Here is a 24174-nt window from a genome sequence, read left to right on the forward strand (position 1 = left end):
TAAAAAGAAGATCTAAGCGCCAATTTCATTTTTTAAAAAGCTTGTATTTTGTTTAAAGATTTATTTATTTTGTTTGAAAGGTAGGTTTATAGAGAGAGGGGGCTGAGATCTTCGATTCACTTTTACATATGCCAAATGGCTGCAATAGCAGGAACTGAGCTGACCTGAAGCCAGGAGCCTCTTCCAGGTCTCCCACATGGGTGCAGGGTCCCAAGGCTTTGGGTCATCCTCCACTGCTTTCCCAGGCTACAGGCAGAGAATTGGATGGGAAGTGGAGCAGTCAGGACACAATTCGGTGTCCATATGGGATGCTGCATAGGTGGAGGATTAGGCCGTTACATCACCATGTTGGGCCCCAAATTTCATATAGCAGGAGAGAGACTATTACTCCCAAGTTTATCCCACCTGAAACTAGATATTTAAAACTCCTTCAAGGAAGGACAAAGCTTTTACTGTCTCAAGGTGAAGAAACTTGGCATGTATCTGGCCATGTGAGACAGCATAGAGAAGTTCTGATCTGCATGGGAGCAAAGTGTTTCCTGGCAGCTGACCCCTATGGGGCAGCATGGACAGTGCTCAGGCCATGTGTTCTCAAAGGGATAGGGGACTGGGATGACAAGTCTAGGGGTGATCCTAAAGGTTGATAGCACACAGGATTCCTGAGCTGGGTCAGAGGAAGATTGGCCCCTGGAGGCATTCCTTGGAAGTCTTTGGGGACTAGCGGCAGGGTCAAAGCCCTTACCAAGGTGGAATTGTGGACAAAGCCAATCCTCCTTGTCACTTTCTCCCAAGTCCCCACTGGTACACTATACACAGATGCCAGAGGCTTTTACCGCCCCCAGCCTACCCACCAGGCTGCTGGCAGCACGGCTCACTGCTGCCGTGTGCGGGGCACTTGGAGCATTATAACATTTCAAGAGCAGCCTGGGCTGTGAGTTCACTGTTGGGAAAAAGAAGAAAAATGCCTCTTCATTCTGGCTATAGCTGAAGTTCAGTTGCAATAGCAGATGTGCTCCTAAATGGCTGAGTAAAAATGAGATTCTGTAAAACAACATACCAGGCCATCCCAGAGGCTTAGGTCAAATCCCAGCCTCATTACAAGCTGTCTGACTTTGAACAAGCTACAGTCTCGATTTTCTGCACCTCCGTTTCTTCATATGTGAAAGGAGAGTAACCACAGTTCCACCACACTGGATTATTGGAAGGATTCAATAAAATAATGCGCATAAAGTACTCATCAGACTTCTTGATACATAGCAAGTACTCGGGGAAATGTACTAGAAATAAAGATTTTTTTTAAAAAAGTCCTGTGGGATGGGGCCAGTGCATCTAAGCAGGGTAAGCCTATACGTGTGGCATGAGCATGCCATATGGGCGCTAGTTCCAGTCCTGGTGACTTCACTTTCAATCCAGCTCCCTGCTGGTGGCCTGTGAAGCCAGTGGACGAGGACCCAGACCTTGGGCTCCTACACCCATGTGGGAGGCTTGGATGAGCCTCTAAGCTCCTGGCTTTGGACTGGCCAAGTTCTTTCTCTGTCTGTTCTTCTAACTCTTACTTTCAAATAAAAGATAATAATATTAAACAAATCTTTCAAAAACATCCGGTGTGGGCTGGTGCTGTGGCATAGAAAGTAAAGCTGCTACCTATGACACTGACATTCCATATGGGCATTGGATTTAAGTCCCAGATGTTCCACTTCTGACTCAGATCCTTGCTGATGGCCTAGGAAAAGCAGCAGAAGATGGACCCAGTGCGGTAGCCTAGTGACTAAAGTTCTTGCCTTGCATGCCCTGGGATCCCATATGGGCACCGGTTCGTATTCTGGCTGCTCCACTTCTCATCCAGCTCCCTGTCTGTGGCCTGGGAAAACAGTTGAAGATAACCCAAACCTTGGGACCCTTTACCGTCGTGGGAGACCTGGAAGGAAGTTCTTGGCTCCTGGCTTTAGATCTGCTCAGCTCCAGCCGTTGTGGCTACTTGGGGAGTGAACAGTGGGTGGAAGATCTTTCTGTCTCTCTTCTCTGTAAATCTGACTTTCCAATAAAAATACGTAATTTTTTAAAAAAAAAAGCAGCAGAAGACGGCTTGATGCTACCTGCATGGGAAATCCAGCTGTTGCTCCTGGCTTCAGTCTGGCTTAGCCCTGGTCATTGTCACCACTTGGGGAATGAAACCAGCAGATGGAAAGTTTCTTTCTTTCTGTTTCCCTCCTTCTCTCTCTGTCTTTCAAATAAAATCAATAAATCTTTCATAAGAGAGAATCCTGTGGTCAATTTCCTTGAATAGCATATAATTCTCTAATATGATTGAGTTACTGTCTAATTATAAGTAGTAGGGGATGCAGTATAACACAGAGTCTGGGTTCTTCTGGTAGCCAGGTGTCTGACAATGAGCAAGCCATTTAATCTTTCAGAGCATCGGTCTTCTCTTTGGAAAAACGAGGATAACAATCATGCTCTCTCACAGGACTGGATAAATTCAGTGAGATTTTCCATGTGTATAACTCAACGGGGCTATATAACAAGAGCCTAATGCATGTTGGCTGCTCCCATAAAAATTACTATTGCTAAGAAGACTTTTCAACGCCATGTTTGCATATTCAATTCAAGCCCAGTCCAACTCATGCTAGGACAAAGAAGAACTATTTTTGCATTACTCGAGGCTGTGCTCCTAGACCTATGCCACCATCTTGCTTGATGCATCCTCAATCCCAAGAGGGAGCAAGGCAGAAAGACAACTCAGGGCCAACCCATCCTCAGTACTAGGAAAGCAGACACCAAAGCCTAAGACACAGGTGCCATGTCCATAAAACCCTCTTTATAGAGAAATGGGAGAACGATGTCACAGAACCTCTCATGGAATCAAGCATCTCCTTCGCCAAGAGATCAGTAAGAGTGAATTCAGCTTGTCCAGCCTCCACAGCCCAACCCAGCCTCCATACCTTACTGTCCAGCTTCTTCATTGTCACTAGGTCCAAGGACTTTAGGGAATGACCCGTGGGGGCAATGAAATACAAGCAGGCGTGGATCCGGGAGTCATGATAAGTGTGCAGCACTCTTCGGATCTTCAGTTCCTCCTGTAGGTAGGCCTCAAACTGTGCATCGATGAATTCCACGATGGGCTTGTAGCTAACAGGGGAGAGTAGTGAAATGATCAGACCCCTGCAAAAACCTTGCCACAGTCCATTCAGAAGTTTAAAATGCCTTCTGGAATCTGACCCCATTACATGTACTTGCACATCTTCCCTCAGTTGGGCTCCAATCCTGTTGACCTGGCCACTCCTTTGGCCTCAGTATGAGTCAAACCTATACCCACCAGTGTCCATTTGCCCTGGAAATCCCACTTCTCTCTCTTCATCCCAATCCTTGTCCTGACAGATCTCAGGCCTCAGTTTAACACTCACCTCCATCCCACAGCCAGAAATGCCCCCAGAATATCACGGCAATGGGTTGCTTTTGCCAGGATCAGTGTTCTCTTAGTTTCACTGTGTCTTCCTGATGGTGTCTCTATATTCCCTGTGGGGTCCCTATATAGTGTGAAGTCTGCTGGTAACATCAGGCTGACTGTCCTGCAGGTCATGCTTATGTCTTGGCTTCATGTCTCCCTTCACTCTGTGATACTTAAGAGTGAGAGCTGGGGGAATTTTGGCAGGATCATCTGGGTCTTTTGTTCATTCTTGCTAGGATGAGTAGACCTCTACACCTTGCTCCCCTAAGGATCAGGTACCTTGGCAGTTCTCATTTCCTACATTGCTGTGACTTTGTAGGCAGAGCCCACCCCCCACACACCCTCTGCACCTGTGCACATGCACCCCAGCTCACAGCACTCACACTCAGCCTCCCCCAGGTGTCCAGCAAGTCTTGCCAAGGTTTCTTTTTTCTTTTTTTTTTAAAGATTTATTTTATTTTTATTACAAAGTCAGATATACTGAGAGGAGGAGAGATAGAGAGGAAGTGGAGCTGCCGGGATTAGAACCAGCGGCCATATGGGATCAAGGCGAGGACCTTAGCCACTAGGCCACGCTGCCGAGCCCTCTTTTTTCTTTTTTTTAATGTATTTACTTTTATTTGAAAGGCAGAGTTACAGAAAGACAGAGAAAAAGAGAGGTCTTCATCTGTTGGTTCACTCCCCAAATGGCCACAATGGCTGGAGCTAAGCCAATCTGAAGCCAGAAGCTGAGAGCTTCATCCAAGTCTCCCACATGGGTGCAAGATTCCCAAGGTCTTGAGCCATCCTTCACTGCTTTTCCAGGCCATAAGCAGGGGGCTGGATTGGAAATGGGGCAGCCGGGACACAAACCAGTGCTCATATGGGATGCTGGTGCTGCACTAAGAGGCTTAGGTTACTATACCACAACAGCAGCCCCCATAAAAACCTCCTAAATGATAGTGCCTTGCTCCTCTCCATCCTGTACCTCCCTGAGATGCTTCCTCCCTCCCCCTCCCCCTCTCCCTTCCCAGGCCACTTCTAACTCCCCCACCCCCACCCCGGCCTCTTTCTGCTCTAACTGGGTCAGCTTAGCTTCAGCCCTGCCTGTGTTCTCATCTCCCTTGCCCAACTGCTTCAGCCTGGCAGAGAGGTGTGCCATGTGGGCGAAGGGCAGGCAGCCCTAGGACAGTGCAACCAAAAGGGAACATGATCAAAGCATCACCTCCCTCCTCTAGCCTGTGGGAAGCCCCCCTCCTGAGCCTTTAGGCAAGATCCTCCTAACAGAGAAAGGGAAAATGACATTTGTAAAAAAGAAACAAGAACCTGAATTCTAAGAGCTGCACACAGAGAGCCACATGCAAGGCGCGTCAGAGAAAACCCTAAAAATATCACCCGTCCTGTCTTCCTTTGATCCTTCATGCGGACTAAGGAGTCCGCATTGTTCTGCGGAGTAAAAGCATCAAAGAATCTGGTTGGTGGCAAAGATCCTCAGAAGGTTCCTGATGAATTCAAGGTGAGGGAGGGGAACACATTCCCCCCACCTTTATCTAGTTAATTTGCAGATGACTGGCTGCTTTGAATCATTCGAACATGACACGACTTCATTTATTTTTCTCTATCATATAGCTTTTTTGGGAAGGGCTATGCAAAAGAGGATCAAAGCAGGCCAAAAAAGCAGTAATGCATTTAGCTTGCTTCTCCCCTAGAGTCTCCAGTCATGCCCTGGGTCTCTCTTTCTGCCTGTGCCTGAGAGTCTCTGAAGAGGCGCGTGCATGGTCAGAACAGTGAATCCAGCCAATCAGCCAGCAGCAGCTGCTTGCACCCTGGCCCAGACGGGTGAATCATCTTTGTCTTAGTCATCGCTGTATCCTCGATGTTGCTGTCTAGCCAGCCGTCTGGAATGGACCACCCCGGGTTCCCCTCCCCTCACTCCCAGGAGCTCATCCTCCCCTTTCCTCCAGTGGCCATCACTCTCCCACACTTCCTTAACGCTCCCTGGACTTTAGTCCATGGTAAAAACAGAATCCCTTCCCCTACACAGGCAACACTGCTTCTTCTCCAAGCTGCTGCCTTTCTCATGTCTTTTTCTACTGAAAATTTCTCCACCTCCCACACCCAAGTTCTAAGGAGGGCTGAGGAGGGCAGTCTTCTCAGCTCTTTCTTCCCTGTCTTACTAGGATCCTTTCCATGTTGGACTGAGATCAGCTCCGGCACACTGTTACCTTCCTCGTTGCCACTGCTACCCTTTTGGACCATTTCAAGACAGCAGTTCTGATCTCTACAAAGTCTATGGCTAAAATTCAGAGGATCATTGAACTTGGATGGGGAAAAATAGATCCTTTTTTATTATTAATTTAAAAAAAACCTACAATTCAGCAGTTTCCTCAGTTACAAGTACAGGTTAGCTAATGTTTGCAGTACCTGTACTGATATTTTCATTTCCTCTTTCAGTTGTTGCAAATGTCTCAACATAGCATTTATGCTCATCACAACTCCTAACTTCTTATTGCTGCTCAGCCTGCATTTGGGATATGGTTCTTTTAGGAATGAACAAGTGCCCGCTGAAATCCCTGTACCCTGGTCAACAAAACTGTCTCTATCTTAGCTCCTCAGAGGCTGGTCCTTCAACCAACAGCAGCAGCACCTGACAGCTAGACGGATGTCACTTCTCCAGCCCCTAGTCCTGACCCAGGGTGCACAAATTTGATGAAGAAGAGCCCCAGTGGTTTATTATGCATATCAAAGTTTGAGAAGAGAGGTCGCCATTGGCTCTTCACAGAACATGCCTACTTCTTTAGGTGCATGGAAATGTAATGCTTGCCTGTCCACCTTCGGCCCCTTTATTGCTTGAATGGCCTTTATTTTTTACAACCTTCGGCCCTCTCTTCTTCAGTCACCTACCCACCTAACCATTAGCCAAACCAGGGCCAACCAAGAACTCCTCACTCTACTACTGTGATCTGATGACCACTGCACATCTACACAGTTCTCTTAGGGTGTCAATCCTGCTGAGACCCATCTGTCATTTCATTTTGGCTTTGCACCTTCACTCTTGCCATCATTTTCAGGGTGTCAGTCCCTTCCTGGCCTCCTTCCTTGTTTTCTCAGGCTGAATTCCATGCACCATCCACCACTGACCTTTCACTCTTACTTGTCCAGTAAAACTGCTACTCTGAATCGGTTTCAGGGCTTACTTTCTCTGCTCCTATACTGCTAAAGTAAACACAAACATGTAGATCTTGACACTACTACAAATTTATAGTCTCTGGAGTAAAACGATAATCCCTTTACTTGACTTTGGCAGGTTCTCGTCCCATTGACCTCATTTTGATCCCTGTAAACTTATCTCCTCTGAAATCAAGTTCCCAAACTGACTTGTCAGCCCCCTTCACACAAGATGATTAGATCTTCTACTTCACCAACAAACTTGAGGCCATCAGGCTGCATACTGCCTCCCCAGTTTAGGTGCATGTATACAAGGGGACTTCAAATTTGTGGGGGGGAAAACCACAAAAATTAAAAATACATTAATTCTGGTTCAAAAAACTAAAATCAATCTGCATTAGGGATTTTCAAAAAGCTCATGGAAAGTGGACATTATAAAAAGAATGATTTGTGAATTTCAAAAATTATCTTTATCAAAAGAAACGTATCTTTTAATTGCATTTTCCACAAACTTTCTGAAGTACACTCATGTGTATCTACCTCATTCTTTAAACTCACAAACACAATTCCACAGTGTGGCTGTACCACAGTTCATTCAGTTGTTCTATTGATGGAGGTTTAGACTGCTTAGATTTTTTATTTAAAAAAAACTTAAAATACATTTATTTTTATTTGAAAGGTAGAGGGAGACAGCATTGTGGTGCAGTTAAATTAAGCTGCCATCTATGACACTGGCATCCCATGTGAGCACCAATTCAAAGCCAGCTGTGTCACCTGCAATTTAGCTCCCTGCTCATGTGCCTAGAAAAGCAGTACAAGATGGCCTAAGCTGCTTGTGTCTATCACCTAGAGTTCCAGGCTTCTGGCTTTGGCCTGGCCCAGTCCTGGGTTCTGCAGCCATTTGAGGAGTGAATTGGCAGATGAAAACAATCTGATTCTTTTTCTCTTGCTCTCTGTCATTTTGCCTTGCAAATAAATAAACAAATCTTAAAAAAAAAATCAAAGCGAGATAGATATCTTTCATCCTTGGGTTCCCCTCCTGAATTTTCAAAACATCTAGGGCTGGGCCAGACCAAAGGCACCGAGAACTCCATCCAGGTCCCCACTGTGGGTGGCAGGGGCTCAGCTGCTGGAGGTATCACCTGCGGTCTCCTAGGATCTGAATTGGTAGGAAGCTGCTTTTGTTAACAGAAAAGGGATCTGAACTCAATTACTGCATTATGGGACATAGGCATTAACAGCTACACTAACGACTTGTCCCTGTTTAAATCTCTCAAATCGGAGAACCAGTGCTGAAGTGAGCATCCTTTCTGTATGCTTCTCATGCACATGCGCAATTGTTTCTCTGGGCTATTTGCTTAAAAGTAGAACTGCCGGGTCATAAGTTATTCACACTTTAAATTTTAACAAAGACTGCCAAATTTGCCATCTAAAATCTCTAACAATTTACACTGCAAAACAACCCAAAATTACTTCGTCAGTGAACACATATCATCCTTTGCAAAAATGATGAAAATATCTTATTGTCTTATTTTGTATTTCCCTAATTACCAGAGAAGTTGAATGAGCATCATTTCCCTGTTCCATCATTAATCTGTTTATTTCTCTGTGAATTGTGAAAACTTGTTTTATCTTTTAGAAAAATCCTGTTATATAGGTTGCAAATATTTCATCCCCACACATATGTAGCTTGTTTCTATATTCCTTTCCATATGCAAAGCTCTTAAAACTTGTTTTAGTGAATTTAAATTTGGCAGTCTTTACTTTTATGACTTTGGATTTTCTGTCATGTTTGGAAATTATGAAACTATTGTCCAATATTTTTTCCTGTGTTTTTAGAATTTATTGTTGTAGTCCAATGGAAATCTATTTTTGTGAATGGTGCTTGTGTGGGAGGGCCTGCTTTTATTTATTTTTTCCTGAATGGATGGCTTATTTTCCAACTTCCATTTTTGAAGAGTTCATTCTTTCCTTGCAGACATGCATATGCTGCATTTCCACATAAACATGAATCTGATCTTGGAATGTTCTGTTCTGTTGTTTGATACCTTTATGTCCTTACTTCCAGTCACTTGGCAGTCATGGAAATCTGGCATTAGGAATTATGATTCCTAAACATAGTAATGACCTTCATAGCGGAAAAATCCCATGAATATTGTTTGGTTTTTATTTTCCAGGACACCATTTCTAACACTGTCTGATATGCTAAATGATATAACACTCCTCAATCCTCCCCACCTGTCTGCAACATCCAGGACTGGACTAGGCCAAACTTGAGGGCCAGGAACTCAATACGAGTCTCCCATGTCGGTAAGAGGGACCCAACTATTTCAGTCATCACCTGAGGCCTCCAAGGACCTATATTAACAGGAAGCTAGAATCAAAAGTGGAGCCTGGTGGCCGATGTTGTGGCACAATGGGTTAAACCACCATCTGTTACACCAGCACTCTGTGAGTTCCAGCTGCTCCACATCCAGATCCAACTCTATGCTCATGTGCATGAGAGGGTAGTGGAAAATGGCCCAAGTTCCTGGGCCCCTGTTACCCACATAGGAGACCTAGAAGGAGCTCTGGAATACATCATAGCCAGCCTCAGTCATTGAGGTCATTTGTGGAATGAACCAGTGGACGGAAGATCTCTCTCTCTCTCTGAAATTCTGCCTGTTAAATAAATTAGATATTTTTTTGAAGATTTAATTATTTTTATTGGAAAGTCAGATATACAGAGAGGAAGATCTTCCATCCAATGATTCACTCCCCAAGTGAGTACAACGGCCAGAGCTGCGCCGATCCGAAGCTGGGAGTCTGGAACCTCTTCCAGGTCTCCCACGTGGGTACAGGGTCCCAAGGCTTTGGACCATCCTCAACTGCTTTCCCAGGCCACAAGCAGGGAGCTGGATGGGAAGTGGAGCTGCCGGGATTAGAACCGGCACCCATATGGGATCCCGGGGCGTTCAAGGTGAGGACTTTAGCCGCTAGGCCACGCCGCCGGGCCCAGATATTTTTTTTGAAAAGTGCAGCCCAGGGGTTGATGTTGTAGCATAGTAGATAAAGCTACAGCCTGCAATGCCAGCATCCCATGTGAGCATTGGTTTGTGCCCCAGTTGTTCCAATTCCAATCCAGCTCCCTGCTAATGTGCCTGTGAAAGCAGCAGAGAATGGCCCACATATTTCAGTCCCTGAACCCATATGGAAGACACGAAAGAAACTCCTGGCTCCCAGCTTTGGATAAGCTCAGCTCTGGCCATTTCAGCCATTTGGGGAGTGAACCAGTGGATGGAAGAGCTCTTGGTCCCTCTGGCTCTTCCTCTCTCTATAATTCTGCCAATACAAATATCTAAAAAAGAAATTTGGAGTCTGTTTCCAATCCCAAGCACCTTGATATGGAAGAGGGCATCCCAAGTGGTGTCTTAACTACCAAGACAAAAGCACCCCACCTCCCGTCTTACAATAAAAAAAAACTAGGACAACAAGCAAGACTATTAAAAAGCAGAGTAGGTATTCTAGAATTTCATACAGAATACAGAATCAGTTTAAATAAAACACTGCATATATTTGTTCTTTTTAAGGAAGTGAGTATGGTCGTCACAGGTTTAAGGAAGACATCAAAGGATCGGTAGACACTGCTCAACACACGAATGGTGTTTTCTGAATCATCACACCCATGTGCTAGCCATGTCATATTGGGTTCAAGGCAGATGGTGTCGGACTGCCCTCACTCCACCCTGTGCTGACCCCAGGCCTCATCACATCCTTCTCTCAGCCTCCCCACACCCTGACTCACTCTCAAATGTTCTCCAGACACAGTCTTTCCTGGACTTCCTACCTCCCTTTTCGGGATAACCTTTTTTCCATCTACTAACTTTAACCATCGCCACGTTTTTGCCTTTATCTCAAGATTCTGCTCAGTCTGCTCTGATTCCCAGGCTACCTTACAGCTGCCTGAACTCATCTCTGTATTTCCAACACAGACCTCATCTGATCCCCCACTCTGTAGTCAGCTGCTTACCCCCCAAGGTCATTGTGTGATATTGACAGTCCAGAGAGTTTCAACACAAACTGCTATGAAACAGAGTTCAATACTTAAAAACTTGGCCTTTCCTAATACCTCAGGTGACTTCTCTTGCCAAGCACCTTGCATCATCTGTCCATTTTCCAAAGGCAAAACTTGTAGCCTCAATCTTGATTTTAACTTTGCCTTCACAATTGGCACAAGTCTTCCAAGTCCTGTTTCCTTTTCCCCACCTCAGCATCCATCTTACTTCCACCTTGATTCAATTAATCTAATAGTCTATCAGTTGGTCTTGCTCTTCTATGTTATCTCCATACCTTCCAAAAGAACATGTTTATATATATTGAAAAAGCAGTTACAGAGAGAGGAGAGACAGATCTACTGGTGTGCTCCCCAAGTGGCCGTAATGGCCAGACCTGAGCCAAGCTGAAGCCTGGAGCCCAGGAGCCTTTTCTGGATTTTCTACATGAGTGTAGAGTCCCATTAACTTGGCTTATCCTCCACTGTCTTTCCCAGACCATTAGCAGGGATCCGGGTCAGAAGTGAAGTAGCTGGGACATGAATTGGCGGCTATATGTGATGTTGGCGCTGTAGCTGGAGGCTTAGCTTTCCATTGAGCTGGTCCCCCAAAGTACCCTTTTTAAAGACTGATGAGACTATATCATTCTACTGTTAAACTCCTTCAATAACACCATATTTGCATACTGTCTGTATCCCTCATTGACCTGGCTCCTGCTTTCCTCTTCAGGTCCATCATCCCTGATTTCATCCCAAATGCTAGTCCAGAGGTTGGTCCAGGTTTTGTGTGGCCTTAGATTTGTACTACCTAAGGGCCCTCCCCAAAATAATAGAAAATGATGGCAGGTCTTAGAAGGGATTTGTGTACACAATGGCCCTAAGGCTTATGCTCCTTTAGCTCCACAGTAGCTGAGTCTATCCAGCCAAGCAGAGAAAATTGTAATTCCCTGAAACACACTAGAGGGTTGGCTCGATGGTTCAATCGGCTAATCCACCAACTCCAAGCACCAGCATCCCATATGGCCAGCAGTTCATGTGCTGGCTGCTCCACTTTCCGTGCAGCTCCCTGTTTGGAGCCTGGGAAAGCAGTAGAGGACGGCCCAAAGTCTTGGAGCCCTCTACCCACATGGAAGACCTAGAAGAAGTTCCTGGCTCATAGCTTTAAATCTGCTCCACTTGGGACGTGCAGAGTAAACCAGCGGATAGATTTTTGTCTCTCCTTCTCTATGTAAATATGTCTTTCCAATAAAAATAAGTAAATCTTAACAACAACAACAAAAAAAGAACATGCCAGAAACTCCCAGATCACTTTGCCTTCGTCCAAGCAATTTCCTCTGCCTGGAATGCCCTTGTCCCTTTCCCTAGCCTGGCTGAGTCAGCTCAGGGAGCCCGTCCGTCCTCTGTGAAGGCTCACCTGACCTCCCCATGCGGAACCAACTGTTCTGGGCTTTGTGCTCTCATTGCAACTCGTCCTTTACCTTGTCTGTACCTTGACAGAACAAATCACATTCCATGGAAATTATTTACTTAAAACTGCTTGCCTGTGAGTGCCCTGAAAGGGCAGAGACCAAGTCAACACCTGGCACGAGATAAGAGCTCAATGGTGTATGCTGAACAGAATTGAGACCCCATTCACGTATGAGGGAGTCTTCAAAATACGCATGGCACATGAGGGTTATGAAAAACAATGCATGGATTTCAAAAATGTTCCCTACCAAAATCAAGCTATCCTTTAATGCCACATTTGCATGAACTCTTTGAAATCACCCTACTGCATTGGAAAGAAACTCTTTGGTAAATCATTCAGAGTGGAACAAGTACTGTAGACAGGAACCCTGGGTGGGCACAGCTAGCAGGATAGGCTGGGCCTCAGCATCTGTGCTGTCTCCATGCTCCCTGTAGTAAATTCCCCTATGTGGTCCCCCAACCACATCCTCACCCCACTGCCTCCCCTTACCTGTCCTCCTTGTTGATCTGGTCCCCAAAGCCCACTGTGCTAACAATTGTGAGCTTTAGTCCCACATTGCTCTCCTGAAGGTCATAGGTATTGGACCGAAGCTGGACACCAGGTTGTGTGTGGGTGGCCGGCTCCCCCTCGAATTTGGTGTTGAACAAGGTGTCCATGAGAGTAGACTTGCCCAAGCCTGTCTCTCCTGCAAGGAAAAAAAGGATAGAGTAGGGTCAGTTTGCACGGTGGCTGTGCAACCATTACCCAGAATATTTCAGATGGACATTTGTTGATGTAGGAACATGCACACAATCAAAGACTAAGTGAAAAGCACATAAAAGTATGCCAGGTCATGTGTCTGACCTAATAGTAAAGATACCCACACCCCACATCAGAGAACCTAGGTTGGAGTTCTAGCTCTGCTCTGGATTCCAGCATCCTCCTAATGCACACTCTGGGAGGCAGTAGATGATGCCGAAAGTGCTTAGGTCTCTGACATCCACATAGGAGACCTACACTGAGTTCCTAACTCCCGAGTGTCTCTGCACAGCCCTGGCCATTGAGGACATTTTGGGGAGTGAACTGGTGAATGGGAATTCATTCTCTCTGCGTCCCTATCACCTTCTCTCATGATAACAGTCAGGGCTGGCACTATGGTGCAGTGAGTTAAGCCACAACCTGTAACTGGTATCCCACTGGCTCAAGTTCCAGCTGCTCCATCAGTATTCAGCTCCCTCCTAATGTTCCTGGAAAAGCAACAGAAGATAGCCCAAGTATGTGGACCCCTGAGAAACAACTAGAAAACTCAGAAGAAACTCCTAGCTCCAGACTTCAGCCTGGCCTAGCCCCAGCTCTTGCAGCCATTTGGGAACAAACCAGTACATGTATGATGTCTTTCTCTGTCTCTTCAGCTTTCTTTGTAACTTTATCTTTCAAATAAGTATAAAATCTTTTTAAAAGATAATGGAATTAGGATCATTTTCATTTTATTCTTTTCTATTATCTGAAAAGCTTACTTCAAATATGCATTGCTGTTATCAGTTATATACAGAAATTATATTCTAGGCAGTGACAGAAAGGTGTAGCAGTGCCTAGAAAAAGACTGGAAGGACATATGTGCACTCTTACCAATGATTATCTCCGGCTGAAGGTTTTCATTTCTTTGTTTATGCTTCTCTGAATTTTTTTAGTTTTCTTAGTTTTCTTTTGATAATATACATCAAAGAGTTATTTACAATTTTTAAAAAGGGACACTAGGCCTTTGTCAAACAAATATCCTTTCCTCCCAGCCCCTGTGTCATCACTTCCCTGAGGGCCCTGGAAAGTGCTGTCCACGGCACTTTCCAGTGGGGAGACTGTGGGGGTCCTTGGCTTCTCCTTGCAACCGGGTTGAGTAGCCTGTGAGACCATATTTTAGCTAAAGGGAACTTAGCAAGTCACAATTACACTTCTCCTTGCATTTCCAATCAACCACCATTTGTTTAACTAACAGGCTGCAGAACTCTAATAAATTAAGCCAATGGCATTTCAAAAAGCTTCGAATTTCACACTAGGAAGATGAGTGGGGAAAGCACTGTGGCTGACTGCTGAAGGTTAGAGAAGTTATTTCTGGAGCAACGAGGAGTATCAAGGCACTTTCAGGAACCAAGAAGTCTTAGGGAATGGGGCAAAGCATGAGTCAGATGGAAGTTGATGACACAGGAATTAGACAGGAGTTCAATATGAAGCCACAAGCTGGACTGGGCACTAAGATTTTCCCCTAAGCCTAGACTATACCGGACCCCCAACCCATGCCCAAGAGATTCAGGAATAGCAGATATAGTAGTCTGTAGCTAATTACTCTGAACTGTCCTTTGAAGATGTAGACGACCCTACTATTCTGCTAGCATCATCCCTCTTTTTTTTTTTTAAGGATTTATTTTTGAGGGCCAGTGTGGTGGTTCAACAGGCTAATTCTTCACCTTGCAACACTAGCATCCCATGTAGACACTGGTTCCTGTCCCAGCTACCGCATTTCCAATCTAGCTCCCTGCTTATGGTCTGGGAAAGCAGTAGAGGATGGCCCAAGTCCTTGGGACCATGCTGCGCCCATATGAAAGACACAAAAGTTCTTGAAACCCAGCTTCGGATCAGCTCAGCTCTGGCCATTTTGGCCATTTTGAGAGTCAGTGGATAGAAGATCCTCTCTATCTCTCCTTCTCACTGTAAATCTACCTTTCAAATAAAGAAAAAAATCTTTTTTAAAAAGGTGGCATTATGGCATGCACACACAAGAATCAGGTCTGGGATCACTTCAGACGAAGTTTCTTTGGGTATCCCTCCAACTGAACTGCTGATCTCAGAACCCCAATCATGAAGAGAGGTGTAGGTTCCACGGTCTGACAATGGATTGCATGTGTCACAGCTGGGCCTCCTCAGAGGCTCAGAGCAGTGGACAGCATATCCAGATGCACATGGAGAATAAGGCAGTCCATCGGAGCCTGCAGAGGACACCTAGTAGCACAACAGAGGACGGAGGACAGAACATATCGATCAACTACCCCAGCCAAGTGTTGGCAGTGAAAATCTGGGCAAATGGAGACTCTAAGGTGGATTATGTCAGCCAGTGGATTCTGAATAGATTCCATCGTGCTTGGAGCAGCGAGATTGGCAGCAATTCAGAACTGTTGAACTATCAAAACTATTTGAGCAGGACCCTCAGAGCATGCCCCACATCAGGGACCCTGGGATGGTTGGGAGGCTGGGTGAGGCTTCTCTTTTATCTCCCAGCTTCCTCCAGATACAGAAAAAAAGAGAATGCAGAAACAATGGTCTTACCCACTTTTCTCTAACCCTTGACCCTTTGTGCCCTAATCAACTATGTAAAGATTATCAAAATAAAATAATAATTAAAAATAAATGAATAAAAATGCGGTGTTAGAGAGAGAAAAGAGGTGACAGAAACCTCCCATTCATTGGTTCATTCCCAAAATGTCTGCTATAGCTTAAGCTGGTCTGACCCAAAGCTAGCAGCCAGGAGCTTCTTCTGGGACTTCCATATGGATGCAGGGGCCATACTCTGCTGTTTGCTCAGGCACATTAACTGGATTGGGAGTGGAACAGGTGGGACTTGAACCAGCATCCATGTAATTCTGGCAATTTAACCCACTATACCACAGTGCTGGCTCTCATCCCTCTTCTTCCCACCACCTCCCCAGGCCTGGGCATGTGAGCTTGAACTGCTCCAGTTTGAAAATATTTGCTACTGGATAATTCCTGGCCTCACCAATGCCCCAAAGAGACTCACAGCATATACTTGTAAGTTGCTCCAGGGCTGGGGTTAAAGCTGCATGAGGAGAAAACAAAGAAGAAAAAGAAAAGGGAGGAGCAGGAGAAGGAAAAGAAAGAGAAGGAGGAGGAAAAGAAGGAAAAAATATTCCCTCTACTATGCCCTCTCTGGGTGTGTTGAGCTTGGCATCTTCCAAGCCTTTTTATATCCTGAATAATGAGCTTTGAATGCAGAAGGTGCTTTCAAATGTGTCAGTGATGGGAGCTTTCTCTCTCTCTCTCTCTCTCTCTGTGTGTGTGTGTGTGTGTGTGTGTGTGCGCGCGCGCGCATATGGACACAAAGAGAGCAAGAGCCCAGATCTCCAATCCTCTAGTCCAAGTTCATAGCCAAGCCCGAGGAGTATGCTGCCTTGTTGGCTGTAGGAAGTTGGTTCCTCACACAGATCCTGTTTCCAGTAGGGTCTGCTATGCCCATAAGCCAAGAAGACTCGCCAAAAAAAGGCACCATCCCTCTCCCCTCCCCTGAAGGAACAGGAAGTGTTTTGATTCCTAAGAAAACATTGATGAGCTGGAGCCTTTGCCATGTGAGTTGCCAGCCTTTGCCCTAGCTTTTGGCCACACAGCAGAACATATTGTCCCCTATCCAGCCTGGGGCAGGGACACAGCTCAATTACACCTACAGCCAGGAACTCCTGAGGCAGGGACCAAGTGCGACTCCCTCCCTCTAACTCACCTCCTGGTGCATCCCTACCCATCTCTCCCTGAGCTCCCTGCTGAATGCCCTGCGTCTCCCAGGCTGTTTCCAGTACCCTGAGTAGGCTAGCTGGCCCCTTGATGTTAAGAACTCTCAGGTGGAATCTTCCTGTATTCTTAGAGCCAGGGATCCACCCTGTTTGAACAGCTGAAATTGGGGCCAAGAGAGAGGCAGGGCGGGCACAGCAGGGACAATGACCACTCTGGTGCCAGTCAGCACAATAGGGCTGTGGAAGTCAGGTGTCCAATAATGACTGACTGGAGAAGGAAGTGGTGGGCAGTTGAGAGGATGGTGCTAAATGTGATTCTGAAAAAGAACAGAGGAGAGAGCTTGGCTTCTGGCTACCAAGGACTCTTGCTCCAAGGTGACATAATATGCTAGTCATGCCAACATCCCATATGTGTGTCTGACTGCTCTGATTCGGCTCCTTGCTTGTGGCCTGGGAAAGCAGTAGAGGATGGCCCAAGCCCTCGGGACCCTGCACCCACATGGGAGACCTGGAAGAAGCTCCTGGCTTTGGACTGGTTCCGTTCTGGCAATTGCGGCCATACAGGTGGTGAAGCAGTGGATGGAAGATCTCTGTCTCTCTGCCTGTAACTGACTTCCAAGTAAAATAAGAAAGGAAGGAAAGCTCAGCCCTTCTCCTCTGTGCTGTTAAATATGGGCCTCCTCCAGCACCTTATGTAGCTGAAATTCCTTGCAAGTGATTAAATGAAGAGCCCTGGCTGGGTTATCATGAAATTACTGTATGACCCGCATTAAGCCCTTTGCTCCATAGGAGAGGACTGCTTAATGGAGCACTTGCTCCGTGCCAGCATCGCTGTCAATACAGCACTTGTTTGCAAACCTGTGCAGAAGATACTATGGATTGTCTTCAGTTTATAGATGGGTTAACCAAGCCCCTCAAAGAGGCTGTGAGAATTCCCACTGATTCCCCCACCTCTCCACACCTCAGCTTCCTCATCGCTAAAGCAGAGGAAGTAACTGGGCCAAAGACATGAAAAGGAAGTAGCTCAGCCAGCACTGAAATGCAGGCAGGCTGCTGCTGGAGCCCAGGCTTTCACTCAATATGCTCTAGCCAGCTCCACAGCCATATGTTTGTTCGTTTAGTCATTCAACAAGTAATTACAAAGCCACTAACAGGAGCCAAACAGTTTTAGAGGCTGAGGTTACCATAAGGAACACAGTCACAATTCCTGTTTTCATGGAGTTAAAAGTCCCTCCCAGCTCTCTGAATATTGGAATAAATCAAGAGAAATGCCTCTGAGTTCAACAGGGAGGTGTCCGAAAGGAAACACTTCAGGAGCTCCAGCTGGCAGAGGAAGCCCACGAACAGGGCCGAGGTCATAGCTGGCTCAGTGACCTCGGCCTTTCTCTTTCCTGATCACGCAGAGGTCTGACAGACAATGGTGGACTGGAGCCGGCCCGGCCCACTTCCTGCATCTTTTCCCTTGCCTGTGTGTAGTGACATCATATCAGTAGCTTAAAATCAGCTCTGGTGAGAGTATGGCAATCAGCAGATGCTGCAAACCACAACAGTTTTTCTCCTAATATGGGTTGCTAGACATTGGTTAGCACACCCTGGCTGCACACTACCTTAGCGAGGTGAGCAGATGCCTTTCCCACAGTTAGATGGATGAAACAATTGACCCTTGACCTTGATATAATGCTGGCTGCCCTTTCCCCTCCTCCTACGGTCCTGATTCTGGGGTGTGGGTGTGTGTGTGTGTGTGTGTGTGTGTGTGTGTATGTGTTCCAAGTTCAACTGAGCCCAACTGAGTCTGGAATCCTGAGCAGCTTCAAAGTAAATATTATTGTTATGACCCTTTGTGCTTTTCACAGCCATTACTGTTGCTGGCACATTTGTACAGATGAGTCTCTTTAGGGCTTTTTCCCAGCCATGCAAAACAACAGGCACATTTATACTGCAGCAGGCTCTGGTGGGTCCTCTGACACTTCCAGGACCACATCTAGAATCAGGGGCTAATCAAAATTTTCAAAACTAAGGGATTGGCATGTATTTGTTTCTTATGGAAAGGATGGGGAATATTATCATACTTGCTAAAATTATTCAGTTATAGAGAATGTACCAGAGCAGAATTATTCTATGCAATTGCCCATGTGCCCAGCCCTCTAAAAATAACAACTGTAGGTGCTGTTTGTTTGTACCCTTACATATAAATTAGGTTCTGGATTCATAAATCTTCTCTCTTCCTTTTTCTCACCCCCAACATACACACATACATGTGTGCCAACTCTCCTGCCTCTAACCTCTCCTTACACACATATGCTTGTACTATACTTATCCTGCTAGGCCTGTAGCCCAGCACCAAGATCAATGGTAATATGAAAAAAACACAGTGTTACCATAACTATACACTGAAAAGATCCTATCAGAGAAGAAAAGAGAATTCTTTGGAAGAACACACAAGAGTAATTTTAAATAGTTTGTGGACAAATGGCATTAGAAGATAATCCGTGTTTCCATCAACTTTTTTGAAGACACCAAGTATTTTATGCCCAAATAAAATCTTTTGATAATAGTCATTAAGGAAGCAAAACTGACTGTTAAGCACAGACAATAGGCATGAAAGTATTGTCACTGAAAGTCCTCCAAGTGAAAAGATTACCTCAGCAGCCAAATGAACAATAATAGGACCCAGTGCCATGGCTGGGCTGAGGTTGCAGTCTCGGATCTACTACAAGGTTCGTGACCCTGACCCAAACTGTGGGTTCTTGGAGCAATGACAGGAGCATAAGCACGGAAAGAGAGCAGCATGCACAGGCTATTTTATTTTGTTTTTGATCAGGGATGAGAAATGAAATTAATGCAGTCTCTGCCATGGGGTTATAAGTGCAGATTAAGAGGGGATCTACTGGGGTAGCCATTTCCTGGATTTTTTTTTAAAAAAAGGGTTTATTTATTTTATTATTGTAAAAGCAGATCTACAGAGAGGAGATCTCCCCAAGAGGCCACAATAGCTGGAGCTGAGCTGATCTTAAGCCAGGAGCCAGGAGCTTCTTCTGAGTCTCCCATGTGGGTGCAGGGTCCCAAGGCTTTTGGCCATCCTCTACTGTTTTCCTGGGGCACATTCAGGGAGCAGGAGAGGAAGTGGAGCAGCTGGGACACGAACCGGCGGCCATATGGAATCCCAGCTGATGCAAGGTGAGGACTTTAGCCACTAAGTTATCATGTTGGGCCTTATTTCCTGGACTTTGAGAATTCGAGAGAAAACAAAGGATGTGATTCCCTGGGAGTGAGAAGGTCTCCTTCCTACCCCTTCCTCTCAGAGGGTCTGTCCTTGTGCTTGGGCAATTCTATCACAGCAGGTACATATCAAGGTAGTTGCTGCTGTGCAATGTCTACGTGAAAGCAAGAGGACGGTGGTTTACTCCTTTCTCCCTCACTTGGCCTTGAGCTTGGATGCCTGTTCCTCTGGTCCCCTCTGTGACCTACATGTCAAATTACCCGGCACTTCTGCCATCACAGAGCGACTCTGATCCACAGTCTCCCAGTAAAGTTTTATTAGGCCATCCAACTGCCCTTGATTGTAAAGGGAATGCTTAGGTGTGGTCTGCCATTTCACTTCTGATCTCCTCAACACCAGTGCAAGCCACACAGAACTCTCAGGGCAACCCCAAGGGATTCCTACATAATCGTGCTGAAATAAGCTGGCCATCAGCAAAATTCAAGTCTTGTTAGTTGAACAATGAGTTAGTGGTGCTGATACTGGATGTGGTATCATTTGTGCTTGTTGTTGAAAATTATGACTTTTATTAATTTTACTTCTCTTCTAATAGAACCTAAACATAACCATGAGTTAGACTTTCAGCATTTGAGGAGTTAACAGCCAAGATTTGTGTAATTTCATGAAGCACATATTTTCACCACATAGGTTCCAAGGTAGAGGCGTGGGAGTGGGAATTCAGCTAGCAAATGAGTCTGGATGACTGTCTGTAATTCATATTTACATGTGGTTTGGTTGTTCTCTACTTGTCCTTGACTGCACAGGGAGTCTCCTTACAGAAAATGACCCGGAAAAGGGGGCTGGGGACAGAGCAGAAGAAAAAAAAATTAAGAGCCCAAGGAAGTGAATGTCTTTAGAAGGGAAACAGAATCTTTTAATGCATTAAAGAGTAAAATAACCAATTCAGTGGAGGTTTGAATCTGTAACATGAATGAGTGCCCCCATACATTCTATAGAAAAATAAGAAAAGGCAATTAACAGAGGTGTTTGAATGTTTCAGCCAGTGTGAACACTGGCTCTATTATGGTATTTACAATCATTAGGTTTTGGATGGAGGTCACATAAAATATGCAGGTATGCTGTGCTGCACAGTGGGATGAAAATGATATACTCTGTGTTTGCAAATTCAAAATTGTCAAAGTCTAAGAACACAGTCTTAAAGAATGCCAAGGCAAGGACATTGGTCCTGCCAGGACAACAGGTGGACAAAGTCAACCTGGGCCAGGGATTGACAAGCATGCACAAGATCTGTCACTGGGAGGAGACCAGATAGAGCAGCTTGGTGAACTCCTTTGTCAGGTTGCAGTCCCTGCAGGTAAGTGCAAGAACCAAGGCAAGTTGCAGCCCAAACCAGACCAGGTTACAGTACCCGCCAACATACATATGGGTCAGGTCAGGGGGTAGGTCAAGCTGGGACAGTTTATAACCTTCACTGACAGATCTTGAGAGCCAGGATGGGGTGAGGAGTGGCCGAGCTGGGCTGCAACACCAGCCAGTTCACACTTGAGCCGGGACTGGGGGAATGACTGGGTTGCAGCACCAACCGGCACAAACTGGAACTGGGGACAGGTTTGATAGAACCAGGCTGATGCACCCCCCTGGTGGATGCTGAGGAGAGATGAGCCATGTCAGTTTGAGGGCAGTGGGTGCCAATTCCATGAGTCCCAGGGATGGAAGGGTCCTTGGACCCACCAGTGTGGTGGGTTCTGGAACCATGACCCCAGGGTTGGGGGGGTTCCATCAGGTCCCGGGTTGCATGGCCTGGGACCCTGGGCCCACCTGTGCAACTGGGGGCTGGATCCGTGAACCCCAGGGGTGGGAGTGGGGTCCAGAGGGCCCTGGGTCTCTTGGCCCAAGCCCCTTGGGCCCACCTGTGTGGTGGGTGTTGGATCAGTAAGTCCTGAGGGCATGGGGTCTGGAGGGCCCTGGGTCTCCTGGCCCAGGTCCTAGGGCCCACTTGTCTGGTGGGTATGAGATCTGTGAGCTCCAGGGGCAGGAAGTCCAGTGGGCAGAAAGTCCAGTGGAGTCTGGGTCTACTGGACCCCACTGCGTGGTGGGTGCCAGATCCCAGAGCCCCAGAGGCATGGAGTCCAGAGGGCCCTGAATCTCCTGGCCAAGGTCCTTAGGACTGCCTACATGTTGGATCCATGAGCTCCAGGGGTGTGGGGTCCAGAGGGACTTGGGTCTTCTGGCTCAGGTCCTAGGGCCCCCTATGTGGTGGGTGTTGGGTCTGTGAGCCCCAGGGTGGGGGGTCCAGAGGGGCCTGAGTCTCCTGGCCTAGGTCACTGAGCCCACCTGCACAATGGGTGCTGCATCCATGAGCCCCAGGGTGAGGGCCCGGCTTGGTCCAGGCCACCTGGCTCAGGTCCATGAACCCACCTAGGAGCTAGACGGCAGACCATGGTGGACATGAAGGACACGGTAGCCCACTGGGGCCTGCAGAGGACATTTGGTACCATAGCAGAGAACGGCGAACAGAACATATGAACAATTACCCCAGCCAAATGATGACAGCAAATATCTGGGCAAATGGAGACTCAAAGGTTGATTGTGTCAGCCAATGGACATTGGAAGGGATTCCTCACCCATAGATTGGCGGGATTAACAGCATTTCAGAACTATCATATCCACCTGGGCAGAACCCTTGGAGCATGTGCCACATTGTGACCCCGAGTTGATATCGGGTGGCCTTTCCCCATCTTCAGGTACCGGGATGGTTGGGAAGCTGGGCATGGCCTATCCCCTTGTCTCCACCCTCCTCCCCAGAAATGGGAAGAAGAAATAGAAAGCTTGGAAGCACTGATCACACCCACTTCTCCCTAGCCCTTGATCCTTTCTACCCTGATTGACTATGTAAATAGCTAAAATAATAAGAAGAAGAATACCAAAGAACTACTGTCCCTCATCCTTGTTTGATTGACACGCAATGGCTTCCCATGTGCTCCTGAGAGATGTTACCAGCAACAGTGAGAAAAACATTGGGAGAAGCAAGTTGCCAGCCAGATCTGAGTCCTGGTTGTGGCTCTGGTGCTTTTTTTGTGCGTTGACTTGGATAAAAACCCTTGCCTTCACCAAATTTCTGGGTGTCTGTCTATTCTGTGTAATTATGAATCCTACTTCGCAGAGTTTTGGTAGGACCAAAAGAGTTCATAGGAGAAAGCATTTGGGAAGGATGAAAGGTAGTTCCTTATAGCATTAACTCCTTCATCCATTTCTGAAACATCATTCAGCTCTCTGTGTGCTTCTACTGAAACACAACAGGGATGAGATGTGACTCCCACAGTTTGAGATTCAAGGTAAAAAAAAAAAAGAAAGAAAGAAAGAAAAGGTCTAGGCAGAGATCTAGGTAAGGGGAATAAAAGAACTTGCACTGGATCTCAAACTGTCCCAAGCTTAGCAAACATGCAAAGGAAACAGCAGATAGGCCCACAGGTGGTGGGCAGGCATCTTTCCTTCAGCCATCATCACCCTCCCAATTCTACCCTGGCTCTTGTCTTCCATAATCAAAATGAACTTGATAATAGTAACCAAGCCAGCCAGCTGCCTTACACAATTTCCACTGAGTCTCATACAGTTCTGATCCAGCCAAGGAAAAAGTAGCAACAGCCATGCTAAAGCAAAAACAAAAACAAAGCAGCAGAGGGATGAAAGAAGAAGAAAAGAAAGAGAAACACTCTCACAATCAGATCAGAATGACACATTATTTAACCTAATTACCTGCAAAGCCGCATCCAGCCATTAAGGATCCATATTCTGTAATAGAATTTCCTGCTATGGAAATACTCACCCACACACAGGATGTTGAAGCAGAAGCCCTGGCTGACTGACTTATTCACCAGCTGGTCAGGCAAGCTGTCAAACCCCACATGTCCAGCCAGGGGGACAGTTCGGCAACCTTCACCCTATTTTGGAAAGGGAGGAAGAGGAGAAAATGAAAAATAGGCTCAAAAGCAAATTGAGAGTGGCTTTTTCATTCCATTTTTCCTCGTGCTGGGCAGTGGCACCCTCCCAAGCCCAGTGTGTCAGCTCTCCACTCAGCTGCTCTCAGTCTCAGAGCAAAATAGCCCATCTACTTGCAAATCATGGATTCTTGGGCATGCGCATTCTTTGAGGCCAGTAATATACATATCCACATTTCTAAACAGAGCAAATTGCAAAGAGGTTTTAATCAGAGGCAGGAAGGTAGAGGCAGAAGAGGAGCAGGCTGGCCCTGAATGTTCTTATATTTGAGCTACCTCTAAACTCACTTACTAGCTAGGTAATGTCTCAGAGATACAATTTCCATTCATGCCTGTCATATAAGATAATATACCCTCTCTTAGAGGGTAGAGA

General features: G+C 46.2%; 1 protein-coding gene across 7 annotated transcripts in view; it reads right to left on the bottom strand.

The window, feature by feature from the left end:
* Window positions 1-24174, bottom strand: part of SEPTIN6 (septin 6) — a 74790-nt gene that overhangs the window by 33402 nt on the left and 17214 nt on the right. For all 7 annotated transcript variants that reach the window (XM_004587643.2, XM_058659116.1, XM_058659117.1 and 4 more), the window contains 3 exons: window positions 23630-23744; window positions 12583-12778; window positions 2943-3129 (listed from right to left, as the gene is read on the bottom strand). In XM_004587643.2, coding sequence (XP_004587700.1) covers window positions 2943-3129; window positions 12583-12778; window positions 23630-23744 — 498 coding nt within the window. The remainder of the gene's footprint in view (window positions 1-2942; window positions 3130-12582; window positions 12779-23629; window positions 23745-24174) is intronic.

Source organism: Ochotona princeps, chromosome X (assembly GCF_030435755.1).
Source record: "Ochotona princeps isolate mOchPri1 chromosome X, mOchPri1.hap1, whole genome shotgun sequence".
NCBI lineage: Eukaryota > Metazoa > Chordata > Mammalia > Lagomorpha > Ochotonidae > Ochotona > Ochotona princeps.